The sequence below is a fragment of the Gallus gallus genome, chromosome 3, assembly GCF_016699485.2.
Source record: "Gallus gallus isolate bGalGal1 chromosome 3, bGalGal1.mat.broiler.GRCg7b, whole genome shotgun sequence".
Lineage (NCBI taxonomy): Eukaryota > Metazoa > Chordata > Aves > Galliformes > Phasianidae > Gallus > Gallus gallus.
In genome coordinates, this window is record NC_052534.1 from 17,575,403 (window position 1) to 17,597,371 (window position 21,969).

Below are 21,969 nucleotides of genomic sequence, written 5' to 3' on the forward strand. Positions count from 1 at the left end.
TATAATTAATAGTCTTTACAGTGCACAGAAAATCCTGGTGTTGCTCTCATTACAAATGTTTAGAAGGAATCTGGCTCTAAATTGAGTTATGGGTTTTAAAGGACCTAAGAACGAGTTTTATTTTATACCTAGACTGCTACTCAAAAGTAACCGTGTAAAATCATATTAGCTTCTTCTGTAGAGTTCAGACTCCTACTTTCTTCTTGTCACTGGGATATATAAGCACTATCGTGGTTACTCCCAGAGAAACCATAATGGTTTACCATACGATACTCATCTTCTACATCCCTTCAATATGAACATAAGAACAGAAAATGCCAGGCTTTTCCTCCAGTGATTCATGAAACACTAAGTATATGATTTCACATCAGTCTATGAAATTGATCTTCTGTTAACTATGCCAGATAAATCAACACAATCAGCATAATAAAGCTACTACCTAAAGAGAGATTTGGCATTACGGTACCTACCAATTATGACATACTACACAGTTCCAGCTCTCAAATCCACTTTCTCTGATGGATGAGACCAGTAAGCGTCTCCATGACCAAATCATATCTGTCATTTGACTAAACGCTGCAGTTACACAAATAGTGTCTGAAATCCAGTTTCTCAGTCACAGGGTTTAGGACAATATCTGTACTTACACCTTAGAACTTCTCTGGGTAAGCGATACACAGAATTGTATTTCCATTTATGCCTTTGAGCCTTCTAAATTGACTTCGTCTGATCCTACAAGCAGTAAGAACACATGCATTCCCTATGCCTTTCTCTACAGCGGTGCTACTTCTCATTTCCATACTTTGCTGGGAAAAGTGCAGTATTGCACAGCTCTTTACACCCAATTTTATAAATCGGGATTTTACATAAGTCAAATTGACAAATTATCCCTTTCTTGTCACCACTGAGAAGCAAACACTAACAAAACATCTACTTAGTATTGTTTCCCCTTGTATTGTGCTGTATTTAATGGTAAGTCTATACAGTGACTTCCAGAAAGGGCATTTTAGAACATTTTACTACTCTATATACGTAGATTCATAACAATGACAGAACAAGTGCTACTGACCTCCACAATAGCATTTCCTTTTTGTTAGGATTTTGTCAGGATTAATAGCAGAAAATACTCCCCAAGCACGCTACGCTCTCTGGTCTCCCAGACAATACTTAATTAACACAGTTGCAGTCCTCCCACTGTTTCGAGGCACACACCATGTTCAGAACAGAAGCATGCTGAGTGGATAAGGGGAAGCGATGCACTCAGAAAACGTGGTGGCAATCACACTTACCCCAGACACCACCAATCCCACAAGCCCTGGCTTCAGAAAAGGGAGCGTTTCTTTGCAATGCTTTATTTCTGAAGATGATTTATACTGAAAACTCAAGCTCCAGTGCCCGAGGGCAAAAGTTAAATTAAGCATAATCCAGTTTACGAGCTACAGCAGAAAAAAAAACCAAAAAAACATTCTGGACAACATCTGGTTTTACTATGTGTAATGGTTTTATGAAATGTATAAATATTACTCTTCTATAAAATACCCTTCTCATTCCAAAATGCAATTATAATTCATACTTATTCAGTTCTTTCTTGTTTAGTGTCTTAAACATACTTCTAAAAGAAAGACACGGGATGGCCAAATTAAAGATTTATTATAGCGTTTTTATTAACAAACTTTCATTGGAAAGTTCTGGGCGCATTAACATAGGAGGCACATTGGCTTCGATGTTTGGCATTTGACAGTCAACAGAATTGCACTTCACTACTACAGCCGTGCTACAACAGTGTGAGTTTTCATGGCAACCCTCACAGTGAGCCTCTCCTGCTGACCTATTCAGCAGGTGTTTTTTAGCAGCTTGGTCACCCTTCAAAACCTGGTCATTCTGCAAAGAACACTGATCTATCTTGCTCTCGGCTTTCTTTTTCTGCTTTGACATAGAGGCTTTCTTGCTTTCAACCCCATTGGCTTCTGTGCCGCCCTTTTCATCACACTTGTCTGCCTTCTGACAGAGTCCCTTTTGGTTGTTAGGTACGCTGTTCTCACATTCAGAGCAATGCACGATTAGAGGCCCTGCATTTCGGCACAGAAATTGGGAGGAGCTCATCACCTTTGGAACAGTTCTGATGTTTTCCTCTGGGTTTTGGTGAGCGTGTGAATCTGTCCTGTTTACTCTCTGATGTGCCTGAAGCTGTTGTACTGACTGGAGGAAAAAATTTTTCGGCAGCGAGTTCTGTGTCATCGTTCTTTTGAGCCTTCCCTGAAGGCAGCTGCAGTGGAGGACATGCTGGACAGGATGCACATAACCTTCAGTAGTTTGTTGTAAAGTATTTATGGGAGTCACAGAGCTTTGGATCTGCACGGCCCCAGGCGAAGGAGAACACTGGTAACAGAAGGGATCACTTAGCTGTTGACATGAGTGTGGGCTCCACTTTACCGTTACCTGCTTATACGGATCTGGGCAGCTGCACTGCCTGTTCTGAGAGAAGAGTGGGCACAGAGCACGTTGGTCAATAGACGACTGCAGCACAGCTGAACTAGCAACGTTTTTAATGCTTTTGCTCACTTCACTATTATACACTGAATGCATAGGCATACACGTGTTCTGGGACCTGCTGCTGAAGAGTTCTGAGCAGATGTGAGTTTCTTCATAGGTCACTTTCTCTGCAGGGTTACAGATACCTGCTTGTGATGCCAGCGGCTCCAGCTCGTAGTGCTCATGCTCCATTTCTGGCTTTTGACCTCTGGAGTCCAGCTGGTATTTGCTAATGGGATGTGATTTATTTTGACCTCTGCCCCCCTGGGCTCCTGAAAAGGTCTGAGAGAAGGCATTACACCGCAGTTTTTTTGGTAGCGGGATCTGGCCACAAGTGCCCTGGGGTCCAAGGCATCGGCACATGCACTGGAAGAAGAATGTTGCAAAAGCCCAACTAATGCACATTATTAGCATCATGAAAGTGCCGAGCTGCGTGTACGCCAACACTGTAGAAGGCATCATCATTGCTCCAGCTACAAACGTTGTCAACGCAGCCATCGCAATAGCAGAACCCATTCGGCTTAGAGAAAAAATCACTTTTCCCTCTCGGTCAGGGTCGGGGGCTAAGCGATAAGCTACTCCGTAATGAACAGCAAAGTCTACAGACAAGCCGACAGCCACAGAAATAGTGACAGATTCTAGCACATTTAGCTCCCAGCCAAGAAGAACCAGGGAACCTACAGTGACAAAAATAGTTCCAGCGATTGAAACTATTGCATAAAGGCTTATAATAATGTTCCAAGTTGTAAGAAGCATTACACTAAAGGCAACAGCAACCGAAAGACCCATGGCAATTAGAGTTCCATCAGAAAGACTGTCCTGTAGATCATAAAATTCTAAATTACTCACAAACCAACCATTGCTAAGGCCTTCAGGAGCTGAACTAAGCTCACTTGAAATCCATGAGTCCACCTCCTTGTAGAACTGATGCATTTTCTCATAAGCCAGTGTGAAGAGGTAGGTGCTTTGGAACTCCAGCACCACTGCCCTGATAGTGTCATTCAGGTCAAAGCGAGGCCCTGGAGTTTTGCTATCCAAATGGTACCCTGTGCTTCTTTCTAGCTCCATTATAGCTCTCTTGATACATAACTCAAAGACTTCTTGTTTGTACGGAAAGCTCCAGTGGCTGCAGCAGGGGTAAAGAGACGGCTCATCACAGTCCTGATTTTCCATCCACTGCTTAAATGTTTCAATAAAGCAGCTTGTGAAGTCTTGTTCTTCAGTCTGATAAAAGAATGTTTGATTTCTCAGCTTCTGACAGAAGCGTAAAATCCAAACCTGTGAAGCCGGGCTAGCAATATTAAAACTGCTATCTAGTTGCAGCTTCCCCTTACTTTTAGGATTTAAAGGGTCACCATTATCCTCAGGCATGACACCCCAGATTACCGTAATTGGCATGTGGAGCTCCTCTCCGTGGTGGACACGTTCAAACATGAAAAGCTTTTTGTATTCTGCATCGTATCGTTCGAAGGGGTGAGAAGACCTAAATACCTGAAACTCAGAGAGCTCCAATGATGGCAATTTCATCTTTGGATTTACGCAAACAATATATGCTCCACCAACTGTTAAGGCAAGGAACCAGAAAAGCCAAATATAACGAAATTTGATAACAATGCATGGCAAAACTTTTTCAAAAAATATCCTGGATGCTTCTGAGACTGCAAAAATAACCTTGTGGAACATTTGGCACAACACTGTCCAGCAGTTTTTGTTGTTGTATACCCTCTGCTGAGGTTTTTTAAAGCAACTGAAAATATTGAGAAGATAACGTTCGTGTAACACAACTACTGCAGGTAGCCAAGTGACCATCAAAACATAATTCACCAAGATGGCAGTACCAGCATAGACACCAAAACATCTGATCGCTGTGATATTGCTGACATAGTTAGCATAGAAGGCAGCAGCGGTGGTAAAACTGGTGACAAACATGGAAAGAGCAGCATGCTGCAACGTGATGCTCACTGTCTCAGAAGTTCCAGCGTGAGGTTTATCAAATTTAGTGTAGTTCCAAACGTCACATAAGACAAAAGCATCATCTGCTCCGATCCCAACAAGAATAATCAATGCAGTGAGATTCATGAATGGAAAGAACTCAAAATTAAATACTACTCGATACAGAAAATAAGAAACGATCAAGGAACTAATTATTGCAAACATAGTCATCAGCGTGATAAACATGGACTTCGTGTACACACACATAACTAATAGAACAATTACAATGGCTATGGCAGGATACACAGTATCCATCAACAGGTAATCTTGAAACAAACTATGTTTTATTCCAAACTCAATCCCTGTGACGGTTGTCACACCATCAGAAGAGTTCCAGTTCTCAAAGTTATCAAGGTAAATACTCATCATGCTTTCTCCCTTCTCAGTTGGAGAGAAGAGCATGCTATATTTTAAAGCTGGTAAGACGTAGTCAGCTGTCTTTGGGCTTAGAAAATCCTTGTCCACTAGATAGTGTAGGATCTGGTAAACAGCATTGTACTTGGTACATTTGCGAGGCACATTTGTACACTTGAGTTGGTCCTTCCTTTTGGCATTCATATCCCAGCAGTCCGGCCCCAGGGTTCCATTGTAATAGTATTTGGCACACGTGCGAAGCAGCTTTAGGGTGTGAGAGACGTCTCGTTCTACAATTTTTTGACATGACGACCTGTTGTTTAGGATGGCAATATAGTTGCCCAGTGTCCAGCTGGGACAGCAAGAAGCAGCAGTGGCTCTCTGGCAGAGATCACCGAATTGGGAATGGGATCTGATCTGTATAAAGACAGGCAGTGCAAAAATCCATTTTAAAGCAATCACGTGATCTCTTAGAAACATTCACACACAAATCCTGAAGTGATAAAAATTCAGCTTATGTTTTTTTCCTGTTATCATTTATAAATTCCTCTTTCTGTGCATGTTGTTTTTGATCAGCATCCTCTTACATGCACCAGATTAACCCAGCAGTAACTTAGCACTCTGACTTGTCAAAGAAGGATAGAACTGGCAGAAGCGTTAAGACTACTGCAGTTGTACTCTTAGTGTTCTATTATTTGGAGATGCATTGAAATTTCTTTTTTTCTTTTTACAAACTGAGGACTGTTAATTCTCTTCTATTATCTCATGCTATAGTCCTGAAAACATCCAATCAGCTGTACATCAGTGAAGTTCCATCCTGCTTGGAATCCCATACCGAAGGTCCTGAGATAGACAGGGACTTACCATCCAGAAAGAACCAGCATGACATTTTTTACAATGACTTCCACCATCTGACCTCTCTTCTACAATCCTCACTTTACAAGGTGTTTCTTGCTCTCATGCAGATGACACATTTCCTCTCAAACATGTCAGCCTGCTGCGTGTTTCAAGTGATACATGGATTTCCAAGGCACAAAATAACACAGCTGTGGCATAAAGCCCCATACAATTAGCCATGTTGCACAGAAATGGCAGTTGTGCCTCTGAATGCTGCACTCACTTTGGGAAGAAGCCCCAAGGCTCAGCACAGGAGAGCAGGAGCAGAGGAAGACGCAGCAGCAGTAGAGCTGGAGGAGTTACAGGCACAAGCAGGCACCACGTGCAGACACAGCAGAGAGAGATCCTGGAGTGGAGAACCTCTGTGTCAGCTCAAGTGAATGCCCTCAGCCTAGGAACTACTATCAGAGCTTCATGAAAATGATAGCAATTTTAGCGCTTCCGTTAAGAACTCCTTTGATAGATGAGCATTACTCCCTTACATGGACACTCTTCTTTCACTTTAAGAATATTTCAGATTTAGTTGAAACCACTAAGTGTAGGACTTCGCTAAGTAGGCACAAGGCTCTTTTAGGCAAAGTGAAGGCATCTTTAAAGTAGAATTGAAACTGCTAAGTAACAAGATTGTGTCATGGAAATTTTCTCGTCTTGGTAAAACTCCATCTTGACATGGCACAGAGAATTGAGTCTTAAAAATTTCATGTCTGCTTCTACACAAAACTTCTGGCTTGTGTGTGATGAATGAGAATGAATTCTTCAAATATTTAGATACATGTATAATTTCAGTCTTAATCAAGTTGTACATAATGAACACGTATTAATAAAAGTCACTAAATCTATGTGGTTAAGAGTTTATAGGATTGGGACCGGAAATCATTATCCATGTATATTTCAGATCACCTAAATTTAAAACACACTACTTTGCTTTTCTAGCATAACTGCATGGGTTTATTATTAGCAACCATTTATAATGCAGACAAAACCCTGTGCTTGGGAATTCTCAGGACAGTTATAAAAACTCTAACATGGACTTAATTTTGTCAACCAGTTTCTGAACAATAACAAACTGGCATTCCAAAAAAACAGGATAATTCACATTTGATTGTTTCCAGATAGAAACACTTACACATGCAAACTCAGGAAAAACTGAACAACCTTCTAAACAAAAGGAAGCACTGGAATAGCATATCTGTATTTTTTGTGGCACGCCTCCAAGTTTATCTTACGAGGACATAATAGACAAACCCTTGGGTCAAGCAGGCAAACCAGGAGGAAAGGATTGTATTGTCTTCTCTGCATATTCACATCAAAACGGGACAACGAGATTTATATGCTGTTCTTCAACACTTGCTGCAGGCCATAAACATTTACTTGTAAAGTAACTGCTGCCAAAGATAAAGTAATATGAGCTGGCAGCTGGAAATTAGAAATTAAAATTCAAAATTTAGCTTGGGATAGCTTATTAAAATACTGTGTAAAATGTTAATATGTTGTAGCATTGGGCTTTGTTAGTGGTCCAAAGGTATCACAAAGGAAATTCCGCTGTTGCCAGACTCAGTCTGCTGCTGGCAAGATTTCCATTTACTTTGGAACAACAGAAGAAACCAAGCAGTGAACATGCTCTATCCATAGACAGACCTGCCCAAATGGGCATATACAGTGACAGAAATTACAACTCTAAGCTTTTTGGGAAGCAGTCTGAAGAGATCGTTTACAGAGTTTGAAATTTATATAATAAATGTTTATGGTTTATAGGAAAAACATCCTGCAATCGCCAGGTGAAAGAAAGGGCTCGTCTCATCCAAGTAGTTAAAAATCAGAACACCTCCTAAAGCTATTTTGTATATAATATTTCCAAGAAGATTATAGGACTAGCACATGCAGAACAGCTGTAAGATGGAGCCCGTGAGTGTCAGAAAAATATACAGTTAAAGTAGTTACATGCAGATGGGAACACGACTAACATAGGGGATGTACTGTTAGCTCATATTTAATGCAAATTATAGGTGTGCTGAAATCTTGCTTATCGTTAGAAAATTGCATCAACTCTAACGCTTACGTTTCTAGGAAAAAGCATCCAGTCTTTGAATACAGAAGGTTTTGCCACTTATTTGAATAGAAACAGATCCTCAACAAGCAATTCAACAGCAAAACTGACTACAGACAGAGAAGAGTCTATAAGACTGGGAAGTCACACAAGTCATCAGTTTCTTCTGACAGCTACAGTGCAAGTTTGCATTCTCTCTAGAGTCTGGTAATCAGCAGAACTTTGCATTCAGAACTGGGGCTTATCTCAGCACTTCATGAGCTCTAAAAGGAGTTAAAATGCTCAGAAATTGCTAGAATTGTTTGTAAAAAAAAGTTATTTTAAGTATGAAGCATTAAATAAAGGCAACGAAAAAAGCTTAATGTCTTCCCTAACTCAATTTTCACTGCTGTAAAAGGTTATTCTCAACCATATTTCCTGACTGAGCCAGTCATTGGATGACTCCCTAGCTCAAATAATTCGAAACGGAGCTGAACTGGTTTAAACACTGGACTTTTTTCTCCTGGCTCATTCTGACTGAAAGAGATAAAGGTAAATAACATGAGCCATCATGTCAGTGCAATAATCTCTGATGAGGACATAAGGAAAATTTCATAAGCATGTGAGGACAAAACCCACTTATACCAAGAGAAGCCAATCAGAACAAAATGCAGGCCAGAAGGCTTCTAGGGAGATTCACTACACAGTGTTTCACTACAGTTCAACATTTTAAGCAAGAAAATGCCATCTGTTAGTGAAAGTACTTTGGGAATCTGGCAAAATAAAGAGAGTTATCTGAGAGGCAGTGATAAACACTGGATATTCTGGATGGCATTAGTAGCAAAAACAAATAAATTTCACTGTACAAATTTGCAGTATAGACTGCTGTTTCTTAGCTTCCTCTGTAAGCAGACTGACCACTCTACAAGGGTGCAAACAATGTGGAGTGTTCATACATACTGTTGGACACTGGGCAGTAAAATAAACTCTCAATTAAATGCTTCTTATCTGCATATAAGACAAATTAAACAGCATCTTTACTTACCCTTAGGTTATCTACATTGCACATTGACTTAATTGCATTCAAATTCCATAAATTCTCTCCTTCTGTTGATGTAAACACCACTCGTGAATAGCGATCACCTGAAATTACACGAGAATAGTTTATGGACTATTCGTGTGTGTCTGATATCAAAAACTGAGACAGAATCCCAGCATTTAAACGATGCCAGTGAGATCATTCTCAGTCCACAGGAATCCACCTCATTTTCAAAACGATCTATTTATCTGTAAGACTCAGTCCACATGAAAGTTTCATTTTACTTACAGTGCGTATTGTAAATATGGCATCTTAAACATTATATACCACTTAGAAGCTCTACAGACTTCTATTCAAGTAGTCTATCTTCTGAACTATGACAAACAGAAAAAAAATCAAAAGATCTAATCAGCAAACTATGAAATTTTTGGCACTGCATCATGGCAGTGCATAGATAATAGTAATCAAAGGCTAATTTAGTAAGGCATTTTGGAATATAAATAATAATTATAAAGATGTTTCTACAGGACTCTTTTTGCTTTAGAAGCAAATGACTGCAGTGGAAGTTTCTGTGATACCCTTAAGGCCATTTTAAATATTTCTACTATTTAGACACATACAGCTTAAATTACAATTGAATTACACTTATTAGAAGACAGCATTTAGGAAAGAAAATCTTTACTTAGTGGCAGCTAAATCATTATGCATAGCTAACCAAAAGGCTGATTTTTAACCCCACTGTTGTGAAAATGCAGAGTTGTTGCCTTTCACAGAAATGCAATAAAAATATTTGGGGATAGATACTGCTTTATGGTCTCTGACTGTGTTTTCAGGATCAAGGAAATGGAAATCTACTGATCCTGGAGAAGAAAGATACCAATGATCAATATGGGTCAAGAGGAAATCAATTGTTTTCTTTACATGGCTAACTGGCAAACTCTCACAGAAGCACAATTCCTTCACAACTGCCACAACTGAGATGATGCAGAAACAGCAATGGAAAGAATGAGACTATACAGAAACAGCAGGCAGGGTCAAAGTAGTTAATTCTGCTTCAAGTTACAGCTATTGCTTGGTAGTGTTTCCAACAAATTTCCACTTCCTTATCTAATATCTGCTCAGTTTAATTTAGTTCTGCTCATAGGAGCAGAAGTGACAACACTGTTCACAGCCTCTCACTTAGATGTAAAACTTCAATGTAATTGAAAAAAAATCATAAAACTGTTATCACCCATTTTTACTGGTCATTGTTCTCTCAGATCAGTAAAATAAATAATTTTACAATTATGTTTTCACGTTCTGTTATCAGTCCTCAAGTATAAAAATAGTCACAAAAGAGACCATGTCCCAAGGCACTCTCTGAATAAAGGCAAGTTGTACATCTGTTAATGTATGCTTTCTACCTGAACAGAATTTACCAAAGTTTTGTAGTATGACTGGCAAACAGTTTAATAAAGATTTCTTTTGTCCGCTAGTTTAATTTTGATATCTTCGTAAGCCTTCATTACTTCTGGGGGACTTTTTTGGTTGATTTGGTTTTGGTTTCTGTTTTGTTCTATTAAAAAAAAAACACTCTACATTCTGGGCAGGATATGACCTGCAGTCTTTTAGAAAAGAGCCTCATTTTTAGTAAAAAACTATTTTTAGTTTTCTTTTAGAATTGATGGCACAGACAAAACATATCGTCGCTAGTGCGATTTAAGTACTGTATCTTCCAACTGGACTTCTGCAAGGTCTTTGATGCGGTCCCCCACCTCACCCTTATCTCTAAATTGGAGAGATACGAATTTGAAGGGTGGACTATTTGGTGGATAAAGAATTGGTTGGAAGGTCACTGCCAGAGGGCTGTAGTCAATGACTTTATGTCCAAGTGGAGGTTGATAATGAGCAGTGACCCCCAGGTGTTTGTCTTGTGACCAGTGTTCTTTAACATCTTTATCAAGGACATAGATGATGGGATCAAGTGCACTCTCAGCAAGTTTTCTATAACACCAAATTAAGTGGTGCAGTTGATGCATTAGAAGGAAGGGATGTCAACCAGAGGGACCTTGATAAACTGGAAATGTGGGCCCTTGTAAACCTGGTGAGGCTCAACAAAGCAAAGTGCAAGGTTGGGTCAAGCTAGTCCCAGATACATACACAGACCGAGAGAAGAACTCCTTGAGAGTAGCCCTGCTGAGAAAGACTAAAGGGTCCTAGTTGCTGAAAAACGTAACATGAGCCAGCAGTGTACACTTGCAGCTCAGAAGGCCAATAGTATCCTGGGTTCCCTTGGAAGAGAGGTAGCTAGCAGGATGAGGGAGATGACTGCCCCCCTCTACTCTGCTCTCATGAGGTCCCAGATGGAGTACTGCATCCAGTCTGGGGCCCCCAACACAGGAAGGATGTGGAGCTTTTGGAGAGGTTCCAGAGGAGGGCCACAAATATGATCAAAGTGCTGGAACACCTCTCCTATGAAGACAGGCTGAAGGAACTGGGTTTGGTCAGCCTAGAAAAAAAAGGCTGAAGGGGGACTTCATTTTGGCCTTCCGATATTTAAAAGGAGTTTATAAGCATGAGGGAAATCAGCTTTTTACAAGGGTAGATAGTGATAGGACAAGGGGGAATGGTTTTAAACTACAGGAAGGGAGATTTAGATTAGATGTCAGAGGGAAGTTTTTTACTGAGAGAGTGGTGAGATGCTGAAACAGGCTGCCCAGAGAGGCTGTGGATGTCCCATCCCTGGATGTCCTTAAGGCTGAGTTAGAAGGGGCCCTGAGTAATCTGATCTAGTACTTGATCTAGCAGTTGGCATCCCTGCCTGTAGCAGAGGGGTTGGAACTTGATCATCCTGAGGTGCCTTCCAACCCAAGCCATTCTATGATATGGTTCTATGATATGATATCTATAGGCATATATAACATTGCTCTTACAATGGTCAGCACTATCAACAACAGGATATTTTTATGGGAAGTGGAACCACTTTAAGAAAATAACTGCTACCTGCGAAGAACCAATAGAATAGAACATTTTAGAACAATTTCATCAAAGGCCTCTGTGCACACAAAGAAGGTGTTTGTAAGCAAGTAAAAAATATTTTCCTGATTGGGTATGCAAGAGACAGAAGAGCTCAAAAATCATTCAACTGGGAGAAGCTTATTTGCCCTAAATAATTTCTCCACTTACTTGGAATATCACAAAAAAAGGTATCCTTGTGAAAGTTCCATTCTGCTTGCCTCTTCTCTCTTTCATAGTGATCATCTGACCATCTGTCATCTTGATGACTAGAACAGAATAAATGGCTTTAACTCACCTTAGAAAAGAAATTGTTAAAAAGTACCTCAACAAGTTACACATCTTAACAACTCTTATGTGACAACGTGACTTTTGTATTCAAGAACTGAAGCATTCACTGCATTTTTTGTTATTAGAGACTTCAGAGGATGTTTCATTGAGTCCAGTATGAAAAATGCCTGCGTTTCAGAGAGGAAACTAAAATGACAAACCAAAGAGTTTAAAGAGTTTATGATGGAAAGTGTCTAAACGCTTGAGAAATGTAGGTGATCAGATCCAATATTTATTGAAACATTGGCATTATATACAGTAACTTCCGAGAGTACTATAGCAAGAGTTATGTGCACACACACAAAAACAAAACAGTAGATCTTTAAGACAAATTCTTACCTTTTAGCTTGCTCATCAGCATATTTAAAAGGATAATTCGCTAGCGTTGCTTTGTACCCTGTGTTTTTCACCATATTGTTCCATGTAACCAATCTCTGTCCTATTGCCGTCCCTCTTGGTTCAAAACCCTAAGAATTATAAAATCCCATTAATACTTCTCATTTTTTAGCTCAAATAGGAGAGTGTAAGCACGACCAAAGTGATGTAAAGCTTTTGTTATGAATCATTGTTATGTCAGGCATCTGCTCTAAAAGGAAAATGCTTTATAACGGGCCAGTCTGACAAAACAATGACCCATTACATAAACTAAGAAGGGATGATGAATTCTTGCACATACTACTTATCTCCCTGAGAAATGGGGATAATTTAGTCTAACCAAATGTTCAGTTTACTTTTCAGAGCAAGGGTGCTCATAAACGTCCTCTTCTGTATCTTAATTATTTACTGATTAAATATGATTTAAATATATTCAAATCTATCTTTTCTATTTCTCCAAGAATAAGACAAGTCTTTAATTTCAAAAGTGACGTTGAAATATGAATTGAATAACTCAATTGTTTTCAATAAACAGCCATTACATACGGATATGTATAGATATATATACCACAAAAAATATATATAACAATAACTTACCCATATTTGAGGACCATAATTAAAGACAATTTTTCCATAAGGCTAGTATGGGTAAGATAGCCCAGGAAAAATAAAAAACAAGCACAGTATTTAACAGAACCTGATAAAGACTACTTTCAGTCTTTCAATATGGATATCATTTCATCCCCAGAAGGCACTTAGAATACCCTTTCCTTTAATAGATCCTGGCTCTCACTCTTTGAAACTTGATTTAGAACGTATGGCTTGTGTTGCATTGTGCTGTACATCTAAAACTAGGATGAATTTACATTATTCAATGTATAGCAGTTCTGCTGTAAGTCACATGAGATTTGAATAGCAAAATGAAGAAGTAATTGAAATTCATGGACAATGCACTCTGACAGCAAGAGCATCTTTGTATTATCAATGCTGAAACTTACTACTTTCAATTATATTTTCCAGGGGAAATATCAGGCTCTTGAACATCTCATTTCTTTCATAAATCCATTAGACAAAAATTGCTTCTGTAACCTTACTACTGACGAGAATCTCTCTGAAAATCAACTCCCAAATAGATTCAAAGTACAGGGAATCTCTTCTGGCACACTAAGAGTCAGGGGAATGCACCAGCTGCTGTACTTGTATATGTTGTTTACTGCTAATATGGAAAAAACAGTAAACCAAAAATACTTACTTGACAGCACAAGTGACTAATATTTACTTACCAGCAATGGATCAGAGAAATCTGGGAGATCTGGAACTAATATTCCAACCAGTGCACACACCACTATTAACACAGTACACATGCCCAGGACCACCACGGGCCAGTCAGCTATCAGAGCAGCATAGCTACAGGGAGAGGAGCATGGAAAAAAAGATCTTACAGAATGAAAGTCACGCACAAAAAAACGCCACTTGTTTTCATATCTCCCGCTGACTGAAACTTCCTACTCACATCTAAAAAAGCTTTCCATTTCAGGCACAGGAAAAACAACGGCTTTAATTTAATTTCCTTTGTGCTGCTACAGAGGTGATAAATTACGGGCTACTGACTCCTGTTGTTCAGTACATGTTAGCAATTAAAACCATCACAGCAATCGTTCATATAACATTTTTACATTAAAAATGCAAAGCAAGCATGTGTGAAATGAAAACTGTTTAAGTCTGAATATAAATTTTTGAGATGAATATTTCTTCCTTAATCTTATACTTAAATTCTGGCATGGATATTATCTAGAAAACAGATGTTTCATTAAAAATTTCAGGATAGAAAACATTACCATTTCTTATTTGGAAGTTTCAGCTTTTTAAAGAAAAATATCAGAGGAAAAACAGATTTTGAAGAACTCAAAAAGAAAACATTTCCTTTAAATTCAAAACAGGCACTTAAAAGAAATACTCAAAGTCAATGTTCCAAACAACCATAGAATCTGTTGTAAATTCAGAGGTGAAAGGGAGTTGCAACACGATACATAAGCTAATCAGCATTCATTTTTTAGCCTTCCAGAATAATGCATATCCTTAAATTTCACCTCCCAGCATGTGCTCAACTTCTAGAATGCACAAAGTTTTACATAAAAATCTTATTTCCATCACTTTTGGAAGGTATTTTGATTTCTGTTAAGTTGACAGAAGAGCATCAGGAAAGAAAATGAAACCTAAAAAGCTTAATTTCTTAATTTTTTTTTTTTTTTAAGTAAAAGGTTAATTCATTCAGCTTATGTTCCAAGGGTAACATTCTCTTATCCGGGGATCAAAGAGCACAGAAAGTCCCACAAAGTTTAGAAGGTATTAAAAATAATTGTAGGCTATGAATCATTCTGCACTGATTATCTCTGTACACACTAAATATTGATCACAAAGATTTATACACCACTTCCTCCTCAACTTGCCTGCAATGTAACATGTAAGTAAGCCCACAGCAGTGCTCTTTCTGTACTTCTACTATTTTAACAGATTACGTTTCCTTTTCAGTTTCAGACCAACCCATTACCTAATCACAATTTGATTATCTGCTGCATAGAAACTTTCCACCCCATTCCTAAGATGAGATGTAATGCTCAGCTCCTTCCTCACTCCAGGAACAGCTTCCCCCTTTTCTAACTGTAATACCAACAGCTGTGAGCAAGTTGACTTTCTAGCCATGTGGAAGGAGGTAGGTATGGTCAAGGGGTCCAAACATAGCATTAAGGAGACAGGAAGTCCAAAGTGCAGGGTGTACCCCAATAACCCATTAGGGAGATGTGGAATAATTCTACTCTCACACAAGAGGTTAATTAGCAAAAGCTTGAAAAGCAGTCTGAAGCATTAGTTTTTATTAAGGTGATTCACAAAGGGGCAGCTTGCCAAATGAGCAATTGTACAAAGTAGAAGTAAAGGGAAGTAAATGACCTAATAGAATTTTCCTATTTATAGGATTTAATGTTTTCATAAACACCAAGTGCTACACTGACTAGCTATTACAGACATTTGCTCTGAAGTCATAAAATCCTACCTAAACTATTTATTTTCCTATTCATCACTAGTAGTGCCAGGTTTAGCCCTTCAGCATCTTGTCTTTTTGCTTCCACTCTCAACAGAGCAGCTCTGAAGTTGCTTAAATCCTTCAGTCATGAGCTGCATCCAAGATGAATTGTTCAGAAAGTTAGCAAGTCAATCTCAGAAGACAGCAAGTGTTTGTTCACATTTGCACAACTGGCCTGCTTCTCACAGTAGGTACCAACATTCAGATAAGCAAAGCTGACCTCAACTAGAATATAACAGCTCTAATCAAGCTACATTTTAATTTTATTCATCTGAATGTCACTCAGTACCACTGAGGGCTCCGGATCCAACCAAGTTCCCTACAGGCAGCCCTGTCAGCTTAGTTGAAGTGGCTAAACAGATGGCAGTTATTTTATTTTTGGCCCATTAAAAAGCCAGAAAATGAGTCTGATTACATTTTCTCTGTGAAAAGTAGGACACTGTCCTCACTTAGATTCCACGTCTGATAATTTCTGAGTCTGAGAGAAGTCTGTTCTAAAGCCATTCCTCAGTTAAGGCACCATTCATGTTCACGAAGTACATCTCTAGTGCTAAGCATGTACATTAGTATCAGGATAACACCCCATACTTTTTCATGCCTCATTAAAACCAGAAGTGTACAATAAGCTGGGCATATGGCTAAGTTCCCACACCATCTTTTTTCCCCCCCAGTTATTCAAGCACTACGTGATGAATTTTCAGTGTTTAAGGCACTAACTAGAATCCCTTATTTATGTCATTTCATCCGCTGCTTTCAATATTGTTGTCTTTTCTTTTCCCCCCCTATGATTTAAACAATTACAAAAGTTTAGAAGATACAATACAGAATCCAATCTATGTCAATTTCACCACTTTGGCACCACTAAATCTGGTCTCAAGAAGGTAGTTTCTTAAAAAGGAAAAAGAGAAAAGATAGCATCCTGCTTTCCCTTCCATTTTAAGCTAAGGTATAAAATCTGGCATCAAACATTTCACTTCAGCACCTGAGCAGGACATGCTCAGTTTAACCACTGCCCCAGTCTCACACACAGAAACAGAAATACACCATGTACAGATTCGGCATAGTAAAGAGGTCACCACAAGCAATGGAATTCACAGATGCCTGAGTAGGGATGTTAAGGAGCATGACCCTGACTAATCCTTTCAGTGGTTATTTAGGAATCCATTGAAGACGAATTCTTCTAAAAGTTTCCAAAATTCATAACCCACTGTGTGAAGAGAGAGTTCTTTAAGAAATCTTCTTTAATTTGATTGCCTACCATTTTTCTTGAATGTCCCCTACTCTTACACTGTGTGGCAAATAACAGCTTTGCCATCACCTTATGTCTTTATGATCCTGTAAACATCTCATGTGACAGTATTATTATACCTTACCTTTTTGGTAACTTGAATGGTCTGGCTGGCCTGGAAAAGAGAGGGGAAAAAAAAAGAGTAATTGAAAATATATGAAATATACATGCATGCGCCCATTTTTCTTTTAATTCTTCCCATACAAGGATAAGCAACTAAATCATAAAAAATCAGCCATTTTAGAATCTGATTTTTTTTAAGTCACACAATCACACCCAATTGAGCCTTTGCAAACATATAATTCAGGGAATAATTATAGCTACAAAGACAGCTGGGTTTTTGAAAGTAAAATTTCATGCAGCTGATTTCTGTGATTACTGTTTAAGTGTCTGTTCCAGTTTTCAACAAAAGAGTTAATAAACAAGATTAAAATTCAATACCATTAAAAATCATGACAGCGTTTGCACGTTATGGTAATGGACAACCAAAACACCATGTTCTGAAGCTGCAAATTCATGAAACCTCTTAATTGCCCTTTAATTGTCCTCTGTAATTCCATTACAAAAAATGGTTTTGGAGATAGCTTTTCTTTTGTCACAAGTATCTATATAAAATAACCTGTGCAATTTTCTGTTATTTATTAAAAATCTAGTAAGAACAATTTGATGAGGAGATAGCAAACCCAAATGCAAATAATTAATTCCTGCAACTATCCAGCAAGCACTTCATTTTGTTATCTATTGATCAGCAAATCCCACATACATTTCACTTTGAATAATTCCCACAAATAATCTGTAAGTCCTTCCAAGAATTTCCAATCTATGAATGTGACGTACAATCAGTATGTACAATATCTAACCATACTGAGGCTTTGGTTAAGTTATGAACTTGTTTTACTACCAAGGGCGTATTTAATACTACTTCTTGGTCATTAGGAGATACTACTTCTCTGAAAGAGTGGTCAGGCACTGGAATGGGCTGCCCAGGGAGGTGGTGGAGTCACCGACCCTGGAGGTGTTCAAGGAATGTTTGGACGTTGTGTTGAGGGACATGGTTTAGCAAGAACTATTGGTGATGTGTGGGTGGTTGGACTGGGTGATCCTGTGGGTCTTTTCCAACCTTGGTGATTCTATGATTCTTTAAAAAGTAGAGAGAACAATGAATTAAGAAACAGCTGCTTACATAAAATAGGTCACTCAGTACCTCTGCACTTAGGTTTCCGAAGAAATAAGTATTTGTATACTTCCAGGACACTGGATTAACAGCTCAAACTTTGGACCCTTTGTGGGTTGTGGAGAAAGTTTGTAGCCAAATTCAGCACTCGAGAATGAGATGTGCTGTCATTCAACAGTAAGATTCATCACGCAGGGCTGAAACTGTAGCCCAAGGGAACAGCCATTCTGGCATAAGCACCTCAAACCAGCTGCAACCACGCCTGTACAAAATGACAGTACTGCTCAGATGTCTACTTCTAATTCATGTAAAACTGAGCCTCAAAGTCAAAGTTTATTACAGCAAACAGAAGGTATAATCTAAGTAAAATGGCTCCTAAAACAGCAACAGGCACTCTAATTCAGATGCATGTTCTAAGTGTTGCCAAATAACATGACAGCAAAAGGAATGATGAAAATATAGTTGACCGAGTAATATAAACACTAGCATTCCTATTATTCCCTTCTTCAGTGGAAAGGATGGATGAGAAAAGCCCTCTTTCACTCTTCATGCTCATTCATTGTATGTCTCAGGCAACATAGCACACACGTAACGGCGACAGAACATTTCATCAAGAAATACCAAGTCTCTCTCTACATATTTCCTCAAGAAATAAAGATCTGTTTTAATTTAACTGTGATATTCTTATCACATAAGAATTGTATAAAAAGAGATTTTTCCACTGCAGTGTGGAAATGCTCCAACCCACCAAAGCATTGCAGCAGCTAAAGGGAACAAGAACAGAGCAGCACAAATCACTCCTATCAGCCCTCAGAGGCTGGAGAAGGGGAGCTGGGGAGGAGATTCCCCAGTCTGCAGCTGCAGTAACTCAAACACTGAGGAAAGGTATAGACAAGAGTTTTCTGTTAAATTTAGCCCCAGAAATGAAGGCTAAATTTATGAAATGTCATCAACTTTTAGTTTGTAGTCTTAGTTACAGAGATACCGAACACACTCATTTTCCAACTAATACTAAAAAATTCCTGCTACCTCTGGTGCCAAGGGAAGAATAGCATACTTGTCAGCTATTACAGATACCCAAATAAACTGATTTCTGAAGTGATTTTTGCAGCAGTAAGTTGCCTGAGGCTGCAAAGAAGCTGTGTGGCAGGCTCAAGAGGCTTCTTGTCATCCCACCTACAGCCTCAGCCACAAAACCACTTTCACACTGGCTAGCACAAACGATAAGAAACTAGGCACTGGGGTCAGAAACCACTGAACTCCAATCTCAAGGGAGTTTTCCATATGGAGATAAATACTGCAACAGGGAGGCCTTTCATGGACCAATTCAGCACCAAAAGCACTAGCTGAGTCCATGCTTCCACGTCTGTATGGAAGGGGACAAAGCTTGAGACAGATAACACGCTTTTGCAATTGCAGCATGTATTCTTGAGATTCTAGATTAAAGAGAAACATATCCTCACATTCTTACTGTTAGTAGTGTGATTCAAAGACTGATTTCTAGCTTTTATTTTTAAAGATCTGCATTTCCACACATGCCAAGTTACTTGTGAAAGTCAGCCCCTTTCTCAGCTGTGCCATAACGAACCTCACTACAAGCAACACCATCATACAACTATTTAGCTCAACAGCCATGAAAGGACAACAAGTAGAGTACAGGCAGTCATAATTCAGGTCTATACTGATGTGTGTTAAGGTTTGACAATTCCAGACTACAATGACAGATTAAATTGCCTTCTGTATGCTCACATTTTGTCAATTTTAGTGCCCGCTTTTCCAACAATGCTAACCTACGTGGTAGAAAAACCAAGCAAGTGCTTTATATTTGAGGCCTAACTCCCCCAGAGAGAATGTTTTCCTCTGCCCAGGCTGCAGCACCGCTCTCCACACAACAAAACACCATGACCAGTGATCTCCCTGACCCCGTAAAGGGTTGGCTGCTCCATCTGGAGAGTCATGTCCACACATCCCCAAAGCCAAGGTTTGCCCGGGCAGTGAGGTACAAAACTGCCACAGAATCACGCAAGCTCCTAGAAAAGCTGTCGAGACAAAATGTTGTTGGGAAGGACTAATGTGGAATCAATATTGCTCTGGGGATGATGCACACACCTTCTCAATGCACCTTATTGTGTATTGTCTTTTTCTGCAGCTCTCCTAGCCCTTTCTACACACAAAATCTTAGTAAAAGTGCACAACTTAAATCTCTCTTCATCAAAAAATAGCCTGTATTTAAATTATTTCATTATAACAATTACACAGCAAGTCAGATTTTCTCAACAGAATTTAAGATTTGTTTAAGATTAAACTTGCAAAATTAACTTTGGCTAATTTATGTACATAAAAAGAATACAAGCACCAGTGCAATCGTTTCATACCCTCTCTCTTTCCCATCAAAACTGAAGTACGTTTCCCTCTGTTTCCTCCACCTGCAAAATATATTCAGTGCTGAACAAATGATGATGATTAAGTTCTTCAAAGTTAGGGAGGGTTAAAGGTCACACCTGCTATCATACTGTTTTGTTTCGAAAAGCATGCATTAAAGAAACCTGTGTATACCAGAGTGAATTCCAGCAGTGTAACCAATCCCTTGCAGCTGTTGTGATGACTCTATTATATCAGGCAATAGGAAAAGTTATCCCTGTAAACTACACACAAAAATTCTTTAGTTATGCTCTAAAATACAGAAATGCATGGTAAAACCAGATCTTTCCCACTTAATTAATGGTGCTGTGTCTAATTTTTGGGGCATTATACTCCCATTTAGTCAGTTTAAATAACACCACTAAGCTCTGGAAAAAAAAAGTCTAGACAGAAAAAAATGATCAGTTTTCATGAGAAAGAAATGGTGAATTCCATAACTGTGTTGGGACAAAAGCCAAGCTGATCGTGTATTGAATTACCCTTGTAGTTAGTTCTCAGAGATTTGATAGCGGAAAGCGACAATCACTTTTGTTTATGATAGCACCAGCAAAATAAGGGTATTACATAAATTACAGTCACATTAAAATCCAATGCACACTGTGTTAAGGGGGAAGAAAAGCACAGGTTATACTCTACTACCATTTACTGCAAGCCTTGGCTCTATTCAGTGGATGCTTTGCTTCACGCCGCCCTTCTCTAATGGCTAGTTTAGACCGAACATCACACAATTAGGAACTACAGAATGAGAAGATAAATAGATTGGTTATAAATGCTGTACGTTTCTCAATCTGAAATCTGCCTGATTGCCTAGCATGCTTCTGTGCAAAATGGTGAAAAAGAGGAGTGCTGGTTTTGAAAAGCATTGTCATAAGATCAGATAGCTTATGGTAGGTGATGACAAGAAACAGGAGGGAGGACTGGGACACCAGTTTGGACTGGATGACTACAACACTACTATTCACCTATTCATCCTAAGCAAGCACTTCTCACTCAGCACTTCTATCAATATTTTGATCAGTACGGAAATAGAAAACATTCACATCCTTGTGCATGCATCAGCTTGAAGCGGGCAAATGACAAACACAAAAAAATTGACTGTTTTACATCTTCAACCTGAGAGAGAACACTAGAAGTACTCCACCCTTGCGAAGCAGAACACATAGTGCCACATCCCACCTTCTGGTTCTCAGAATGGCCAAAGTTCCTTTCAACTACAGCACTGAATCAGTTTTCTCATGCAAGTTAGCATATTGGCATGGGTGTAACAGGAGAGCTTGGTCCTCATTTCAACAACCACTGCAAAAAGGTACGCTTTTGGAAATTTTAAGTATGATTAAATCTGGTTCTACAGCCTTTACATTAGTTGGACATTACGTGCCACAAAGCAATGTTTCATGAAGCATATTCCCCAGCATGTAACTGTTTCAAATGAATTTAACACTTCATAATAAAATTATGGATGGTT

The 21,969-nt window shown here is 39.0% G+C and overlaps 1 protein-coding gene across 9 annotated transcripts in view; it reads right to left on the bottom strand.

Annotated features, from left to right (window-relative positions):
• Positions 1-1,639: 1,639 nt before the first annotated feature.
• DISP1 (dispatched RND transporter family member 1) overlaps positions 1,640-21,969 on the bottom strand; it is an 85,675-nt gene continuing 65,345 nt past the window's right edge. For 6 of the 9 annotated variants that reach the window (XM_040698520.2, XM_040698521.2, XM_040698524.2 and 3 more), the window contains 7 exons: positions 20,459-20,509; positions 16,995-17,024; positions 13,823-13,946; positions 12,504-12,631; positions 12,006-12,103; positions 8,847-8,944; positions 1,640-5,295 (listed from right to left, as the gene is read on the bottom strand). In XM_040698520.2, the coding sequence (XP_040554454.1) occupies positions 1,651-5,295; positions 8,847-8,944; positions 12,006-12,103; positions 12,504-12,631; positions 13,823-13,946; positions 16,995-17,024; positions 20,459-20,509 (4,174 nt within the window). In that variant the 3' untranslated portion in view covers positions 1,640-1,650. The remainder of the gene's footprint in view (positions 5,296-8,846; positions 8,945-12,005; positions 12,104-12,503; positions 12,632-13,822; positions 13,947-16,994; positions 17,025-20,458; positions 20,510-21,969) is intronic. The other 3 variants (XM_025149294.3, XM_004935305.5, XM_046939584.1) reach the window with 1 other exon arrangement.